The sequence below is a fragment of the Cervus elaphus genome, chromosome 17, assembly GCF_910594005.1.
Source record: "Cervus elaphus chromosome 17, mCerEla1.1, whole genome shotgun sequence".
Classification (NCBI taxonomy): domain Eukaryota; kingdom Metazoa; phylum Chordata; class Mammalia; order Artiodactyla; family Cervidae; genus Cervus; species Cervus elaphus.
This window is the reverse complement of record NC_057831.1, coordinates 25,159,446-25,174,991: the sequence shown is the minus strand read 5'-3', so window position 1 is coordinate 25,174,991 and position 15,546 is coordinate 25,159,446. Positions and strand designations below refer to the sequence as shown.

The 15,546-nt window shown below is 36.4% G+C and overlaps 1 protein-coding gene across 2 annotated transcripts in view; it reads right to left on the bottom strand.

The window, feature by feature from the left end:
* Window positions 1-15,546, bottom strand: part of PPP3CA (protein phosphatase 3 catalytic subunit alpha) — a 315,119-nt gene that overhangs the window by 10,218 nt on the left and 289,355 nt on the right. For both annotated transcript variants that reach the window (XM_043871132.1, XM_043871133.1), the window contains exon 11: window positions 415-499. In XM_043871132.1, the coding sequence (XP_043727067.1) occupies window positions 415-499 (85 nt within the window). The remainder of the gene's footprint in view (window positions 1-414; window positions 500-15,546) is intronic.

Here is a 15,546-nt window from a genome sequence, read left to right as displayed (position 1 = left end):
ATAATATAGATTCTCATAAACAAGCTTTATGGTTCATGTTCATTTCCTAGAAATCTAGTGAAATGCACCTGATAGATTCATCTTTTACTACAGGGAGTGAGTGAAAAACAGGATTATAATAGCTGTTCTATTTCATAATATGTTGACTCTATTGTGAAATAAATGTTTTAAAGTCCTGCAGCACACAGAGGGATAAAATGTGAAGCAGCCCACTTAGAGGCTTTCTCTACAGAAATAATTTTGTAGATTTCAATTTGACTACAATAGTGAGGAACTAACAATTCCATTTAAAATATAATTAAAGAAAAGAAAATAGCTTCTAGTACCATATTTAAATGACCAGACTAAAGCATTAAGACACTATTCAGCGACATATAATCAAAGGCAAAACAGAGCAGGGGACCATGGTCTCACCTGAGAACCGAGAACACTCTGGCCATCTTGCCGATGGCTCGGATCTTGTTTCTTATCACCTCCTTCCTGGCTGCAGCCGTTGCTCCTGCATTTTAAAAAACACAGTTGAGAAGTCAGGTGACTTTTTATTGAACTCTAACTAGTTGACTAATTTACATATATAACAAACCGCTGTGAGCCAAATCAGGTTTGTTTTTTGTTCCCCTTGGGCTTCCCTGATGGCTCAGTCAGTAAAGAATCTGCCTGCAATGCAGGAGATCCAGGTTGACCCCTGGGCTGGGAAAATGCCTTGGAGAAGGAAATGGTAACCCACTCTAGTATTCTTGCCTGGGCAATAGATGGACAAAGGAGCCTGGCAGGCTACCGTCCATGGGGTTGCAAGAGTCAGATATGACTTAGTGACTAAACCAAGGATTATCTGTGAATAAAGTTTAAAAAGCTTATTCTTCCAGGCATAAATGCTTGCCGATGATACTTTAGAGGTTCTCAAAAGGCCGAAGAGCAACTTTTGAGATTTCCAAGGGAAGGGGTAAATGGGTAACTTAAAACCCAATGAGGAGATGAGGCAGGTTCCCGTCTTCTGTTTATACAAAGAGAACGTGCACGGCCAGGAAGAGGAAGTGAGTCACCAGGATCTTCTACTCATTTCCAGTCTCCATGCTTGGAGACTACTTTAGGAAACTTCTTTTGCAAAAGTTGTCCTTTGAAGTGATCAAACTAGGGAGTCTCTTAACCCCTTATGTTCCCTGGGGTTATTTATAGTATTTATAATATTTATAGTATTAATGGCCATAAAACATTTGTTTTAGCACTTGATACTCTTTCATCTACTGATTACTATACAAATTCTAGAAGAAAAAGCAGAAAACTACTGAACTGGATTTAGTGAGAGAGGGTGGCACATATTTTGCATTTTAGCACTTATGTAGAAAAGTTACACATAAGTCTAAGTTTTACCACTGACTGCATTTTCCAAATTTAAAAAAGTCAATCTACATAGGTTATTGTTATTATAAACATTTTTGTTTTTTAAATATTTTAATTTATAATAGTTTTAGAATAATGCTATATGATCTTTAGTGAATCTATTTTATTTCTTTTTAAATTTTCAAGGTAATGTTTGAAGAAGTGCAAAACAGAAAAAAAAAGTTCTCTTTTTAAGATTTTTATATGTCAAAGTAAAAGGGATGACATACATGCTCAATCACTCAGTCATGTCCGACTGTTTGGGACCCTATGGACTGAAGCCTATCAGACTCCTCTGTCCCTGGGATTTCCCAGGCAAAAATACTGGAGTAGGTTGCCATTTCTGCCTCCAGGGAATCTTCCCAACCTAGGGATAAAACTCAAATCTGTGTCTCCTGCATTGCAGGCAGGCTCTTTACCGCTGAGTCACTGGGGAAGCCAAAAGGGATATCCTTTTTAAACATATGGGACTTTGTAGAAAGTGTTAATACAAGCAGATTTTCTTTCTAATTCTACTGCCACTCATAGGAATATAACAAAATATTCTTAACAGACAATATCAGATAATATCAGAAATGTTTGTAATTCAACAGTCTAAGTCACACAGTTTGTTCAGAGACTGGTCTATAGGTGATAACTGGTATACATTTTGGTCTCTTAATTCATGGTAAGTACAAGCTTGATGATCTTTTTTTGGAAGGAAATATTTTTGCTGTTTCCTATGACTTCTAAGAATTGGATTTGAAATCTTTTTCCTTGTTTGATAAGGGTCAAACAATTAATCACTGACCTAACACTTTTATAAGAAAGAAAAGTCACAGTAACACTCACACAATTTTGAAATGGCTAGAAAAAGGCCTCTGATTTTCTATACATCCCAAGGAAGTGAAAATATAATGGGTCACTTTTTTCTTCTGGGTGGGTTAATTTGTCAGAGGTGAAGCTAACGCATACCCTTCTGAGGATATTCCTCAGAAGCTGTGCACCTGGGAGCTGGTTTCCTCTTTTCTCTGACCTAAAAGCCCTCACCCAGCCCCTATTTTTGTCTATTTCTTTTTCTCTAGTGACAATGACACCAGAGAAGGTATCCCCTCAACACATCTAACTGGTTTGCGTCTATTTTTCCCTATCACTTCCCCACTCCCAATCTGCGTGTGGCCATGTGTCTTGCTTTGGGTAAAGCAACATTAGCAAAAGTGATGCTAGCAGGATCTTGAAATGCACACAGGCTTGTTCTGTCTCTTGCTCCTTGGTATTTTTTCAAGAGAGCTGAAAACTTATGTCCACACAAACTCCTGTACACAGATGTCTGTACTAATTTTGTTCATAATGCCAAAATGGAAGCAAGTAAGATATCCTTCAGTAGGTGAACCTACTGTGGTTCATCCAGATAATGGGATTTTATTTGGTGTTAAAAAAATACTGATCTCTCAAACCAGAACTTATGGCTTTCTCTCATATGGACTTAAACTTATTTTACTCATTTGCAGGCAGAATAGCTTGCAATACTAAGTTACAATCCTGTCTTTCTGATAACCAAGTGGAAAGATGGATTCTCATTTATAATTGGTTCTGTTGATTAAGTCTATTGGTCAAAATTTTGGAGGAGAAAATGGAGTGTGCCTAAAACTTTTCTGGCCCTCCCTCAAAGTTTATTCTGAGTTTCTAATAATATTTAGTTATTATCTATGATGTGCAATTGTGATTCTTTATATAAAACCTGTCCCAGAGACCATTTGAAAGTTTAAAGTTTCTGTGCTTGAATTTTAGATGATTTATGATCTACTAAAGGACATTTAAGACTACTAAAGGACATTTGTTAAGGGGGAAAAAATGTGGGGTAGCAATTAGTCGCCTTATAGTGGTTTTCCCACATATTTTTTTGAGTTGTTCAGTTAAATCCTGCATCAGTCTGACTAACTGGTGTGTTACTACCACTCTGCGCTTAATATTCCCCAGTCTGACTGACCCAGTCTGTCAGAAGTCATGATGTGCTAAGTAAGGGGAAAGAGTCTGACCCTCTCCAAAAACAGTATGGCCAGATCATAAAATCCATCCAACAGACACAAGGAATGGAACATGTGGGAGGACTCCAAAACTGGTGACTATATTTAGAAGCACAACAAGAAAAGCAGCAAAGAGTAGTCTAGAAGTGTAACTGGATATATTTAAGAGGAATGAGAAGGGGAAAAAAGTAAAGTCCAGTAAGTGAAAAATATCTAAGAAGGCTAATCTCTTAGAAAATTTTCATTAAAGGACTTGTAAAAACCATAACCAGAGCAACAAAAACAAAGAAACTAATAAGAAAGGAAGGGAAACAAATCATGTAGAGCCGTCCTTTTCAGTTCAGTACGAACCAGAACTCAGAAAAATTCTCAAATAAATGTGGAATTTTAAATGTAAAAGAACATTCTGACAGAGCCAGTTTAGCATTTCCTTATTTTTCAGACCCAGTGACTTACTGGAGAGTACTCCAGAGAGCACAGAGCGGGTATCTTACTTTATGCATTCATAGCTGTGCCCCCAACAAACAGTAATTCACAGCATATGGTGATGATAAGCAATTCATCTTAATGAAGAAATGCTCTCTCTCTTTAGATTTCTCAGTAACCCTCGTAAGTAAGAGGTTTTAGTACATCTTTTATAAAATTCAAATGTATTTACTCAAAAAGTCAGTGAACTTAAGCAAAGAACAGTAAGAAGAGACCTTAAAAGTGAATATCTCAAAGCTTTATCCTGGGGAATTACCTTCACTATTTTCCACATAATCAAAATCAAAACAAATACCACACATTTACAACCCATGAAAATGTAAAATATTTAAATAAAATATCTGAATTAATATGCAATCAAACTTAGAGGAGCTGAACAATAGCAGGATAGAACTAAGTTCAGATATAAAGGTTCTTGCATATTTAGTATTGTTATTCATTAAAACTCTTATTTAAATGCTTAGGTTCCATTGCAAACCCTCAACAATCCATAATTCTATAGTAAGGTCAAGGAAAAATGCACGTTTTTCAGACTTTTACTAGCTGTGACATGCAAATACAATGTCACGTTTAACGTTCTTGGAACTTAACTTTATTTAGGTTGTGGAAATGTATCACAGTAGCTCAGCTTAAAATTCAGAATATTGAATAATGAGGGCACAAAAAATACTTTTTACGTTAAACATATGGCATGCCGCATCTTAGTTCCCCAGCCAGGGATCGAACCTGTGCTCCCTGCATTGAGAACGCAGAGTCTACTGTCTCTTGCACTGCAGGCAGATTCTTTATCAATCTGAGCCACCACAGAAGCCCAAGAAGCCCATACATTAAACAATTTTTAATAGGTAACTACTGTTAGCAAATTTTCAGAGAAGAATATAATCATGTATTTTAACTTGAAAGTCCAATATTGAGAGGCAATCTTTCATAAGGTTAAAAACAATGAGCAATTTTAAGTAAAATTTCATTGTGTGTTTCCATTCAAGTAATTATCACTTCTTTTTTGGGCCTCTCTCTTGCTTTACCTTTTAAGTTCTAATGTTCTTTTATGCCTGGGGTATTATGCTACTATTTTCAAAAGCTAGGCACTCTGGCACACTCCATTTTCCTCAAAGGTTAATGTACAGACCAAGGGCACCTTTAAAGATCTGCTTTTCCCATGTGTCCTTCCTGACCTTAACTCAGGGCCCTGCTGACTTCTCATGAAGTTTGGAAGGTACCTATGCCAAATGGCCTGCTGAGTGAATGCTGACAGGCTCTGAAGGGAACTGGAAAATTGCAGCAGCATCACAGCGATGAGCGGTCAAGTGCCAGGGCAAAGACAGCATCTAACACGTGGGCTACCGGCCACACATTACAGGCCCTAGCTCCCTACGGCTCACCGTTCCCATCCATCCATTGAGTGACTACCGTAATTCCTCAGTTTTAACTGAATCAGCATTGTGTGGAAGGTACTCTATAGAATACAATTTAGTACCCAAATCATTTATTCATTAAGTGTTCTTGTGAATCCTTTTTTATTCTGTAGGCTGCCGTGAGCTAACAGCTAGCAACAGAAACAGGCGTGAAGCATGGTCTCTGCTTTAGGAGGTCACCCGATCACCAACAGCACACAGTGACAAGGGTAAGAGAGGAAGAGGCCGTGGAGGGGGGAGCGCTGCTGCCAGGAGCAGAGAGCATGCTGAGCACATCTCTTCTTAAACACTCCGTGTTCACTAACTATCTTCCTGTTGGTAGCTTGAAACCAGCGGTAGGGAAGAGAATTTATACCAACAAAATCTGCAAGTCCTACAAATGAGGGCCATTTTCTTTCTGCAGTGATGGGTTGTTAAACATTTACCACTGGAAGTAGGTGTTAAAGTAGGAGAAAAATGTTCACCCAAATGGGGACAGTTGAAGGATCCTGAAGGATGAGTAAGAGTTAAAGAGGAGGGAAAAGTCTCCATAGAAGGGAGAGAATTTCAAATGCGTGGAAGCTGCAAGAATCCATGTACTATTCAGATGATGGGTGAGAAGTCTGGCACGCATGGAGTTTGGGTACACTGGGGTGTGGGCAGGGTGGAAAGAGCAGCGGGGCATGCCTGGGGCTAAACTGTAAAGGCTTTAGCATAGTGCTAGGAACAAAGAAAACATTCAGATATAAGCCCCCATGGCTCAGAAGGTAAAGAATCTGCTGCAATGCAGGAGACCTGGGTTCAGTCCTTCGGTCAGGTAGATCCCCCGGTGAAGGGAATGGCAACCCACTCTAGTATTCTTGCCTGAAGAAATCCATGGACCAAGGAGCCTGGTGGGCTACAGTTCGAGGTGTTCCAAAGAGTTGGACATGACTAAGCAACAAACACTTTCATTTCACTTTTCATACTCATCATAGAGGTACAGAGAACATACTTTGCACTTACCCACCCCTTTTCCAAAGAAAGAAAGAAAGAAAGGAAAAGATAGACTGATGGCTGGATAGAGAGATAGAGATGTGACAAAGCAAATATACTCAAATGTTAATTGTAAAAAGTAAGTGATGGGGACAGGACTATATAATTCTCTCAATATTCCTTTATATCTGAAACATTTCATAATAAAATGTGAAAAAAAATAACAACACACCATTTTATCTGGAAGAAGCTTGCTTTTGAGAGAAAAGGGAGATAGAAGTTTTAAGAACAGGAGTCTCTCCATCCCTCACATGAAGGATGCACGAGCTCGACAAAGGAGGTCAGGGAGAAAAGTCCTCAGTGCAGTGACCTCCACCCCTGCTCTTCAACCAGCTCCAGGGGGAATCTGGACTGGTAAGAGTTTGTTGTATAAGCCCAATTCAACAGAATCTAATTGCTTCTGATACCTTTTTGAAACTGTAAGAAGTGAAAATGATGAGCTGCATAAAAGTTTTACACTTAAATATCTTATAAAATAGGAATATTTTCATATTATTAGAAGGTAAAAAAGCTGTTTTCAAAAAACTGAGCGCTTAATATTTAATGGAGAAAGTACTGGGACAATTCCACTTCATTTTTACACTGTCCTCAAATGTTTTATTATTTAGGCTTCTTTCTTTAAAGGACTTTTAACAAGTGTATCTATAGCACATGTCTTTAAATGCAATACATTATATTAAAATGAGTGTATATATATTAACATCTCACACTTTTTCAGAAGAATGATATATTTAAGAACTATATTCTTGCTGATAGGCTTCAAATATCTTAAATCTTTTAATTCAAAATCAGAAAATAATATAGAAAATTCACTTTTTCAAATTTGTTAAAGGATAATGAAGTCCCTCTCTGTAAGAAACCTATGCCACTGGAAAGTAAAATTTTATTATGATTCATTACTTTTAAGCAGAGTTTAGACATGTCTCCAGATTTTATTTTTTGACACATAGGGCAATTACTGAATTTGAATAAAGGTTTGATGGAACAAAGCCTAAGGTGCTGAGATAATAACATCTTTTGTTGTGCTACATTTAAGACAAAAGGTTTCCATCCAAAATCAGCAATTTAGAAATACGATACCATGCAAAGACAGAATATGTCTTCAGAAGCCTCTAAAAACTTTGCATAATTTGTCTTCATAGCTCTTGACAAATGATGATGAAATCATAAGCATATAGACCATCTTTTATGGGAGAACACATTTTCCGAATTGGCCCTCATAAGGCTTGGAGTCAAACCATGTGCCTAAAACTTATTTTCTTGTCTTCTTTCTCTGACCAGGTTTAACAATAACAAGTCCTGAGCTTCTGTATTCAACACAGCGATGCTGTGCAGAAGTTACTTAAACATTTACTCAGTTTTGCCCTCGGCTGTGGTGAGCGTGACAAGCACTTCACTACATTTTTCTACACCACTAGGCACTTGAGTCCTGGGAATTAGGGGCAATATTATAAGCACTGAGAAACTGTCCACTCTGATGGACTGGCTATAATGATGCAGTCTTTACCTTTTTTTACTTATGCTTCTACAAAAGACTATCTCCCAAAGAATATTATTCTCCCTTCCAAGTTTAAATAATTATGTGGGATATATAATGTTGTAAACATTGCCATTTTAAAATGAACTGACAATACTATTTTTTTAAAAAAATCAGTGGTATATAAATAACATAGCAATTTCATCCTATCATCATCCTTTCAAAGAAAAAAAATTCTTATGTTGGTCCTTTTTTCTTTGAAATTGCATTTCCATTTCAATTTTCCTGATTTTAGTATATTATATACACTATTTTATCACATTATACTTTTCTTCCAAAAAATATGCTTAAAATTTTAAATTTATTTTTAAAAATTTCCTGAGACAATGAGGCCCTAAGTCTTACAACTTCTTTTGTAATCAAAATCACGATTATTAGTAGTACATAACTGTACCCAGTAGCACAAGTATATGATAAATTCTTACGAATATTTCAAAAAAACATAGGAACATAATTTGACTGAATGTATCCCTTAGTGATATGGATGAAAGGGCAGTTACACTGTCTTGATTAAGGAGACGTGTTAGGCACTGAGTTTTTCCATTGTCTCTTTGTTTTAGTACTCTGGGCAGTGTTCACAGTGACTATCTAGGGAGGCCCATACCTTTTTCTGTTAAAATAAGAGAAAAGCAACTGAGAATGAATGAGGAGGTGGGAAAGGAAAGACTGCAGTGAGCCTTGCATCTGATGCAAGCTCAGATGAGGTCCCAGGCTGATTGTCTTTAGGAATGAAGACACATATAGGCTGAGGATGTAAAAATGGATTTCCTTACTCATCTTGAAATCCCTTTGGGTAATCCCAGTAGTCCAAATACTCTGGCATGAAGATAACTGCTCTATCAAGAATTATATCACCCAATTTCTAGAGGCGACAGCTGTTGGAAGATCTCCATGACCAGCCATAATTGGAGAATCCTGTATTGCTGATCCATTTAGGGTCAGTGCTGGTTAAACCTAGTTCAATGAGATTGGAGGTGTTACCCCTCACATAATAGCTGTGTGTATGTTTATGTAGGTTATTCTATTGGAGAAAAACAACTTCAAGATAACAAATTAAAAAATCTCTTTTGATCTTTTTGAGGACTACAACCTAAAATATTTGGAATACCTTTCTAATTTTTATTCTAACAATACTATATTACTTATCTATAGGTGATAAAATTTGGACATAATGAGTACTCATTCCAAACCACTCCAAACCACATGTTCTGAATTTCTTCCATATGCTTTTTAGCTCAACTAAAATCTCAGCATGTAATAGGCCCTACAATGGTGTGATATTTGGCATAGGGCTAGTCTGTCTTACATGTCATTTTGAAAGTGCCAGAGGATCCTTGAAAATATATATTTTTTAAAATAAAAAGACTCTCCTGTGTTGTAGATTTTTAAAAAGGCTAGCACAGCCTAGATTATTTATTCTAATTTCTCTGTCATAAAACATAACTGGATTCTTTGGATTGGAAGCCTTAAAAATGTACAGACTGCTCCTAAATGTCAAATAACTATCATTATTTGGTTATCTTAAATACATAGTTAAAAGCTACTTTCATTTCCAAGTGTTAATTTGATTCCACGGACTTTTGTTCTCTGAGACACTGTGTTCCATCTGTTCAATGATTCCTTGGTATAGCTGCAGAAATTGGCTATAAGCATAATTATAACTTGGGTAAAAATTAGACTTTAGAGTAGATTAGGAAGCTTGGTTGATTTTTTGAGAAACTCTCACATATTCAGCCTATGCCTTACAGAGGACATTTCAGTTTATTTATATTCACCAAAGTAGAAACTAGTAGCATGTGAAGTGCCATTTTGGATTGAATTCTTTATCATAACAGACATGCATCAATTTTATAAACTGACAATGAAAATAAAGGCAAAATAAGATAAAATAACAAGTGTCAAGCTAATAATGGAGATATATTGTCTACAGAAGAAACACTCATAATGCCTGGATGTTTAACCTATCAAGGATTATTCTGAATATAGATGAGGATATAATAGTTGAAAAATGTATTATGAGCATACATATTAAATGCTGGAAGAATGCATTTAGACTCGTGCCAGGTACCATGCTACCTGCTGAAGCACTTGGCACAAATCTTTGATACATGACACTCAAAAATGATTTCTCTTTATATTAAGAAGCAAATGCTTGTGCAGAGGTGAACGGTCCAGTGCTTCTAACAGTTACATTTCTCACTGTAAATTAAAAGGCTGACTGTGTGATCTTCATTAATATCAAATTGCCTAGTTGGGGGCCTCAGTTGGGTTTTGTGCCAACCAGGCTAGACCTGGTTGGACCAGGATGGACTGCAGATGATGTCAGTTCACTAGGGAAGAATAGGAGAAGCCAGGATGCTAATGGCTTTGTTTTGAGTCAAAAAAAAAAAAAAAAAAAAAGAGAGACCATTCCACAAAGATGGGTGACCAAACAAAATCAAGATTTCTTTTCTTTAAAAATTCTGAGAAAAACTGGATGAAATGTCATAGCTTCTCATAAGCTAAGAGTAAAGATGAAGGGGGGGAAAATGGATTTTTAGGAGAGCAAAAATAGGCTACCCTGATAGAAAAATATTTTTAAACTTTAGATTTTTCTGAGCTCTTATTAAACCTTTTCATATAGCCTTTAAACATGCCACTTGAGATCAAACAACTATAAAGAGAATGTTTTACAAACCTTGGCCTTATAACAACTCTGCCATTGTTCAATCAATTAGTAATTATTCTAAGTGCAATCTTCAGATTAAGAAGCTGGACCCACAAAATGCTTTAGTACAAAGAAAATGGTGTTTCCCTGGTGACTCAGAGGTTAAAGTGTCTGCCTGCAATGTGGGAGACCCAGGTTCAATCCCTGGGTCGGGAAGATCCCCTGGAGAAGGAAATGGCAACCCACTCCAGTATTCTTGCTTACAGAATCCCATGGACAGAGGAGCCTGGCAAGCTATATACAGTCTATGGGGTTGTAAAGAGTTGGACATGATTGAGCAACTAACACACTTACTCATTAATGGGGAGATAGCTGTACATAACATTTAGTTCATTCCACAAAGTCTGCACTTTTCTGTAATGTGAAAATTATGCCAACTAATAAACTCATTTGTGCAAAATCATGTAGTACTAAGAAGACAAAAAAGTACCTTTAATATCTGTGCTATTGTATCATGTAAGTTGGCAACTTAAAAAGATTTTCATTATTGTAATCACATATAAGTCAGACTTGATGATACTGACTACAATATGATGGCTACGCAGGCATCTTGTTTGGTAGTACATGCCCCAAATATTAATAGCCCTATATACAGATGGGAATTTATACCCTAGTATCTAGTAAATGTACATTTTTAGACATATTTCAGTTTTAATAATATACTGGATATAAAATTTGTTTCCTTTTTTAGCATAATCATGATGAACAAAGGATACATTTATAGTGACCAAAATGACTTAGCATATTAATTTTAAAAAATTAGGAATAAACTGGAAAGTAATTAACAAAAGTATGACAAGCAACTACAAAGACTTTTATAAAATATTGACTAGTCTTTCTTTTTATAGATTTCTTCCTTTCCTTTCTCCAATTACATAATGCAAATTCAGTTATTTTTAAAAAGATACAAGAACTTAAAACTGATAAACTGATATCCATCTTTGACATGTAATTTTTTGGAAAAATTACATGGATTTCTCACATAGTCATACTTCTTAAAACAGTAAAATACACAAAGTGTTTTTCTTTTCTTTGTCAGAAGTAGAAGAGAACAAGAAAGATGTCCTTGTGTTTCCTCCTTCAACTATCAAGTATTTTATCCCAATTTACACTCCTTCCTCCAATCGTCTAAATCCTCTGTGAAAGCAACCTATTTAAAATTGGTTTCTTATTGTACTATACTCTCAGCTCAATGAAGGCAGAGACCATGTTTTTATTTACCACTGAATAATAGAAAAAGGTATTCTATGAATATTTTATGCAGAAATTTAAAAATAATATAGAAAACAAAACAGAAATATACCATGATATAAAAGTTGAGGTGCTTTGAGTTTTATTTTAGTATTTGACCTTTTAAAAAATAATTTCAATTTTCTTTTTTAGCTATTATAAATATTAAACAAATTTTGCTATCTGCCTCTTTCCAATAACCTTTTATCTGACAAAATGACACCCTAATATTTCATTTTCTGGTTTTCTGGTAAGATTTATATCTCATAGTAATTTTTATGCATTTGGTGCAAATATTTTTAAACAGCTGCTGCTTGAACTGCTCCACAATCCTGGTTCTCATTGTCTTTCCCTCATCACTCTTTTCTCTATTTCATTTGTTTGTCTTTCTTCAGCTTCATAAAGAAGGGATAATTTTCCTGACTAGTCCTCAATTTTCTGATGTTTCCTTCCACATCAGTAACTCTGGAGGCTCACTTGACTCTGAGTAGATTCAATTGTAAATTTTAACACAAAGCCTCACTCAACTGTTCCAATTTCATTCCCAATTTCCAGGGCTCCATTTCCAAATCCTGCTTGGATGTTTCTAGAGCCATGTCACTTTTACTCAAACTCATGTCTGTCACTAAACCAGGGGTCCCCAACTTTCGGGATCTCATGCCTGATGACCTGAGGTGGAGCTGATATAATAATAATGGAAATAAAGTGCAGAATAAATGTAATGCACTCAAACCATCCTTAAACCATCCTCTTCCCACCCCCCCTTTCATCCCCCCACCACACACATCCCTGGCCCGTGGAAAAACTGTCTTCCATGAAACAGGTTTCTGGTGCCAAAAAGGTTGGGGGTTGCTACACTAAACTCATCTTTCTCCTGAAATGGATGAAGTTTTTCCATAATTGTTCTCATCCTCCTAGGTACCAAGGTTTGAACCATCCAAACCTGTTTTGGTTTTCTTTGCCCACTGATTCCATAGTTGTAAGTCCTTGGCCAGTTCTTTGGAATAGCTCCCTCTTCCTTTTATTAAGACTATCATTGTTCCAATCTAGTCACCTCGACCTTGACATACTTTATTCAGTTTCTAAATTATAACCCAACTCATCCTTTGTTCCTTCTCCAAGCATTTTTCCAAGCTTGGAAAAAGTATTTGCTTTTTCTCAAACACAGCTTTTAAGATGATGGCAGGTTATGCTAAGAGTTGATAGAACAAGAATCATACGGCCACTGTGCCCTCAGAGCTCTTGTTTGATAGTATGTCTAAACATTTCTTTGAAATTTTTTCATATTAAATGTAATACTTTCTCTCCTAAACTGCCAATTATTATAGAACATAACTTTTTTTTTTTTTCCAGATTGGGAACCTGAAATGTGAGATGCTGAAATGAGTTGCTCAGAAATGACAATGATTACAGCCACAGGAAGAGCTCTAAGCTAATGGCTCTCAGTATATGTGCTGCCAGACACACAAAACAGAAGGGAGTTTTTAAGATGACATTCATCTCAAACACTCATCACGGCAAACAAATACAACTTTGGTAGAAAATGATTTACCCGAGTCCTTAAAGAGGTATTCCTCCAGGACCAGTAAGATGGCACATAAGTCCTACTAATTTCCAACTTTGCACTTTAAAAAGTTCTGCATAATTTTTTAAAGTTAGACAGAAAGCAGTGGGGAGACACTCTGGAACCTGTGATATTAGATTTGAAGAATTATCTAATAATTCAAAGCAGATGATGGAAGATAATTTTCTTGTATACAATTTAGATGGTTTCGTAGAGGCATGCAAAAAAACTGCTCTGATTCCATACTCGGTGACTTGCCTGTGGTTAACATTAGGATAAGGCAAAAATGTGGATAAAGGATAAGAGTTCCACCATGTGGTTTGCTCCTTTAGATGAAAGCAGAGACATAAATTCTAATTTAATCCTAAGTCTTTCCAGGGCAGCTTGAAACTATACTTGGCTTGAAATGTATTAGTTTTTATTATTTTTTCTTTCTTATTCTACAGGGTTTCAGTTTTACCTCCAGAGTTCTTTCCTGTTAGCCAGACTTATCACATATCATAGTCTCAAACATAATTTGCTTACACATATGTATATATAAATATATATAAGATAGTGATCTCAGAGTCTAAGATTTTAGACAAAAAGAAAGTTCCAAATAAATATTTCTAACTCATGAAAGTGTCATTAGGCTTTTAATGCTATTCCAGACTTCCTTATTATAATACTGAACAGTAAAGAAAGCTTTGTGATGGAGATTGCTTGATTTCTGTCAGATTCTCTGCCCCCCCCCACACACACTTTGGGATCACTTACTAATCTGTGCTCTGAAATTAGTCTTCTTCATTAATGAAAATTAACTACTAAATGAGATACATCTACTTGGATTCCATTCTTCTCTGACATGTACTGGGGAATAACAAACCCAAATTAAAACCAGACTATCCTTTTATCATCCAAAATCAGAAGTGGAAACAGGAATCAAAGACCCCAATACATATAAACCAGATCCTCAAAAGACATTCAGTTGGCATTAAACTGCCTCAAAACTTTACAAGATAACAGAAGTTTTGTATTTTATTTTCAACAGAAAAGAACCACAGACCAATTTAAAACAGTGATCTTTTTCTAGACAGGCTATCAAATTCCTTTATTTGTAAGGCAGAAGCTGAAGAGTAGAAATTCATGACATGATTTCTACCCAGCAGAAGCCTAGGCAAGCCAGGAGACTTTTTGTCTATTCATATGCAGTAAAATTTTTCTCATTATCAAACACATAACTTCTTGGAGTGAATTAAGGTTAAAGGAGTAAAACAAAACTATTTTATTTGCTCTGACTTTCATGGCCAAATGATTGTGCAAAAAATCTATTTCTTTATTTTATGGCTATTTAACAGAACAAACTAAAATATATTATGTTTTGCTAACAGTGTTGTTTTGCAAAAAAACAAAAACTCATCATGCTGTTAAAAAAAAAAATTCAAGCACTATAGCCATAGCTTGTGGAAAGTTCAAGAGTCTGAGAAACAGGCAGACGCTGGCATGAATCCAGGCTCCATTAGTTCACTAGCTCTTTGACCTTAGGTTTTAACCTCACTGCCCTGAGCTCTGTAAAACTGGGCATAATCAAAGCACCTATATCAAAAAGTTGTCTTGAGGATGAGGGACAATATAAATCACCTAGGAAATTTCCATAAAATAAGTCATAGTTAATTATAAGTTTTTGTTTGCCAAAAGGGTAAGAGTTAATACAGATAAACCACATGGAATGATGCCTAACACCTAAGCGTTAGCTGTGGCCACCTTCATTGTCAAGTGGTAGAGGAGAGCTAACAAAACCCAAAGGAGAAGAAGCAAAATGAATCCCACACCTAGCACTCCGCAAGGACGTGAGGAGAATTCCTATCTGTGACAGACTTTATAAACACTAACAGGTCTCCTTGATAAGGTGCTCTGAGAGGCATGGTTGCAAAGGCACCATTGCTGTTGCTTAGTCATGAGGTCATGTCTACTCTGAAACTCCATGGGCTGTAGCCCGCCAGGCTCCTCTGTCCATGGGTTTCCCAGACAAGAATACTGAAGTGGGTTGCCTTTTTCTTCTCCAGGGGACCTTCCCGACCCAGAAATCAAACCTGCTCTTCTGCGTTGCAACAGGCAGGCTCATTACCACTGAGCCACCAGGGGAAGACACCATTACTACCCTGGATTTTATAGCTGATGTTGGATATTAAGCAAAATATTGAGAAAGGTTTGATAAAGACTCATCA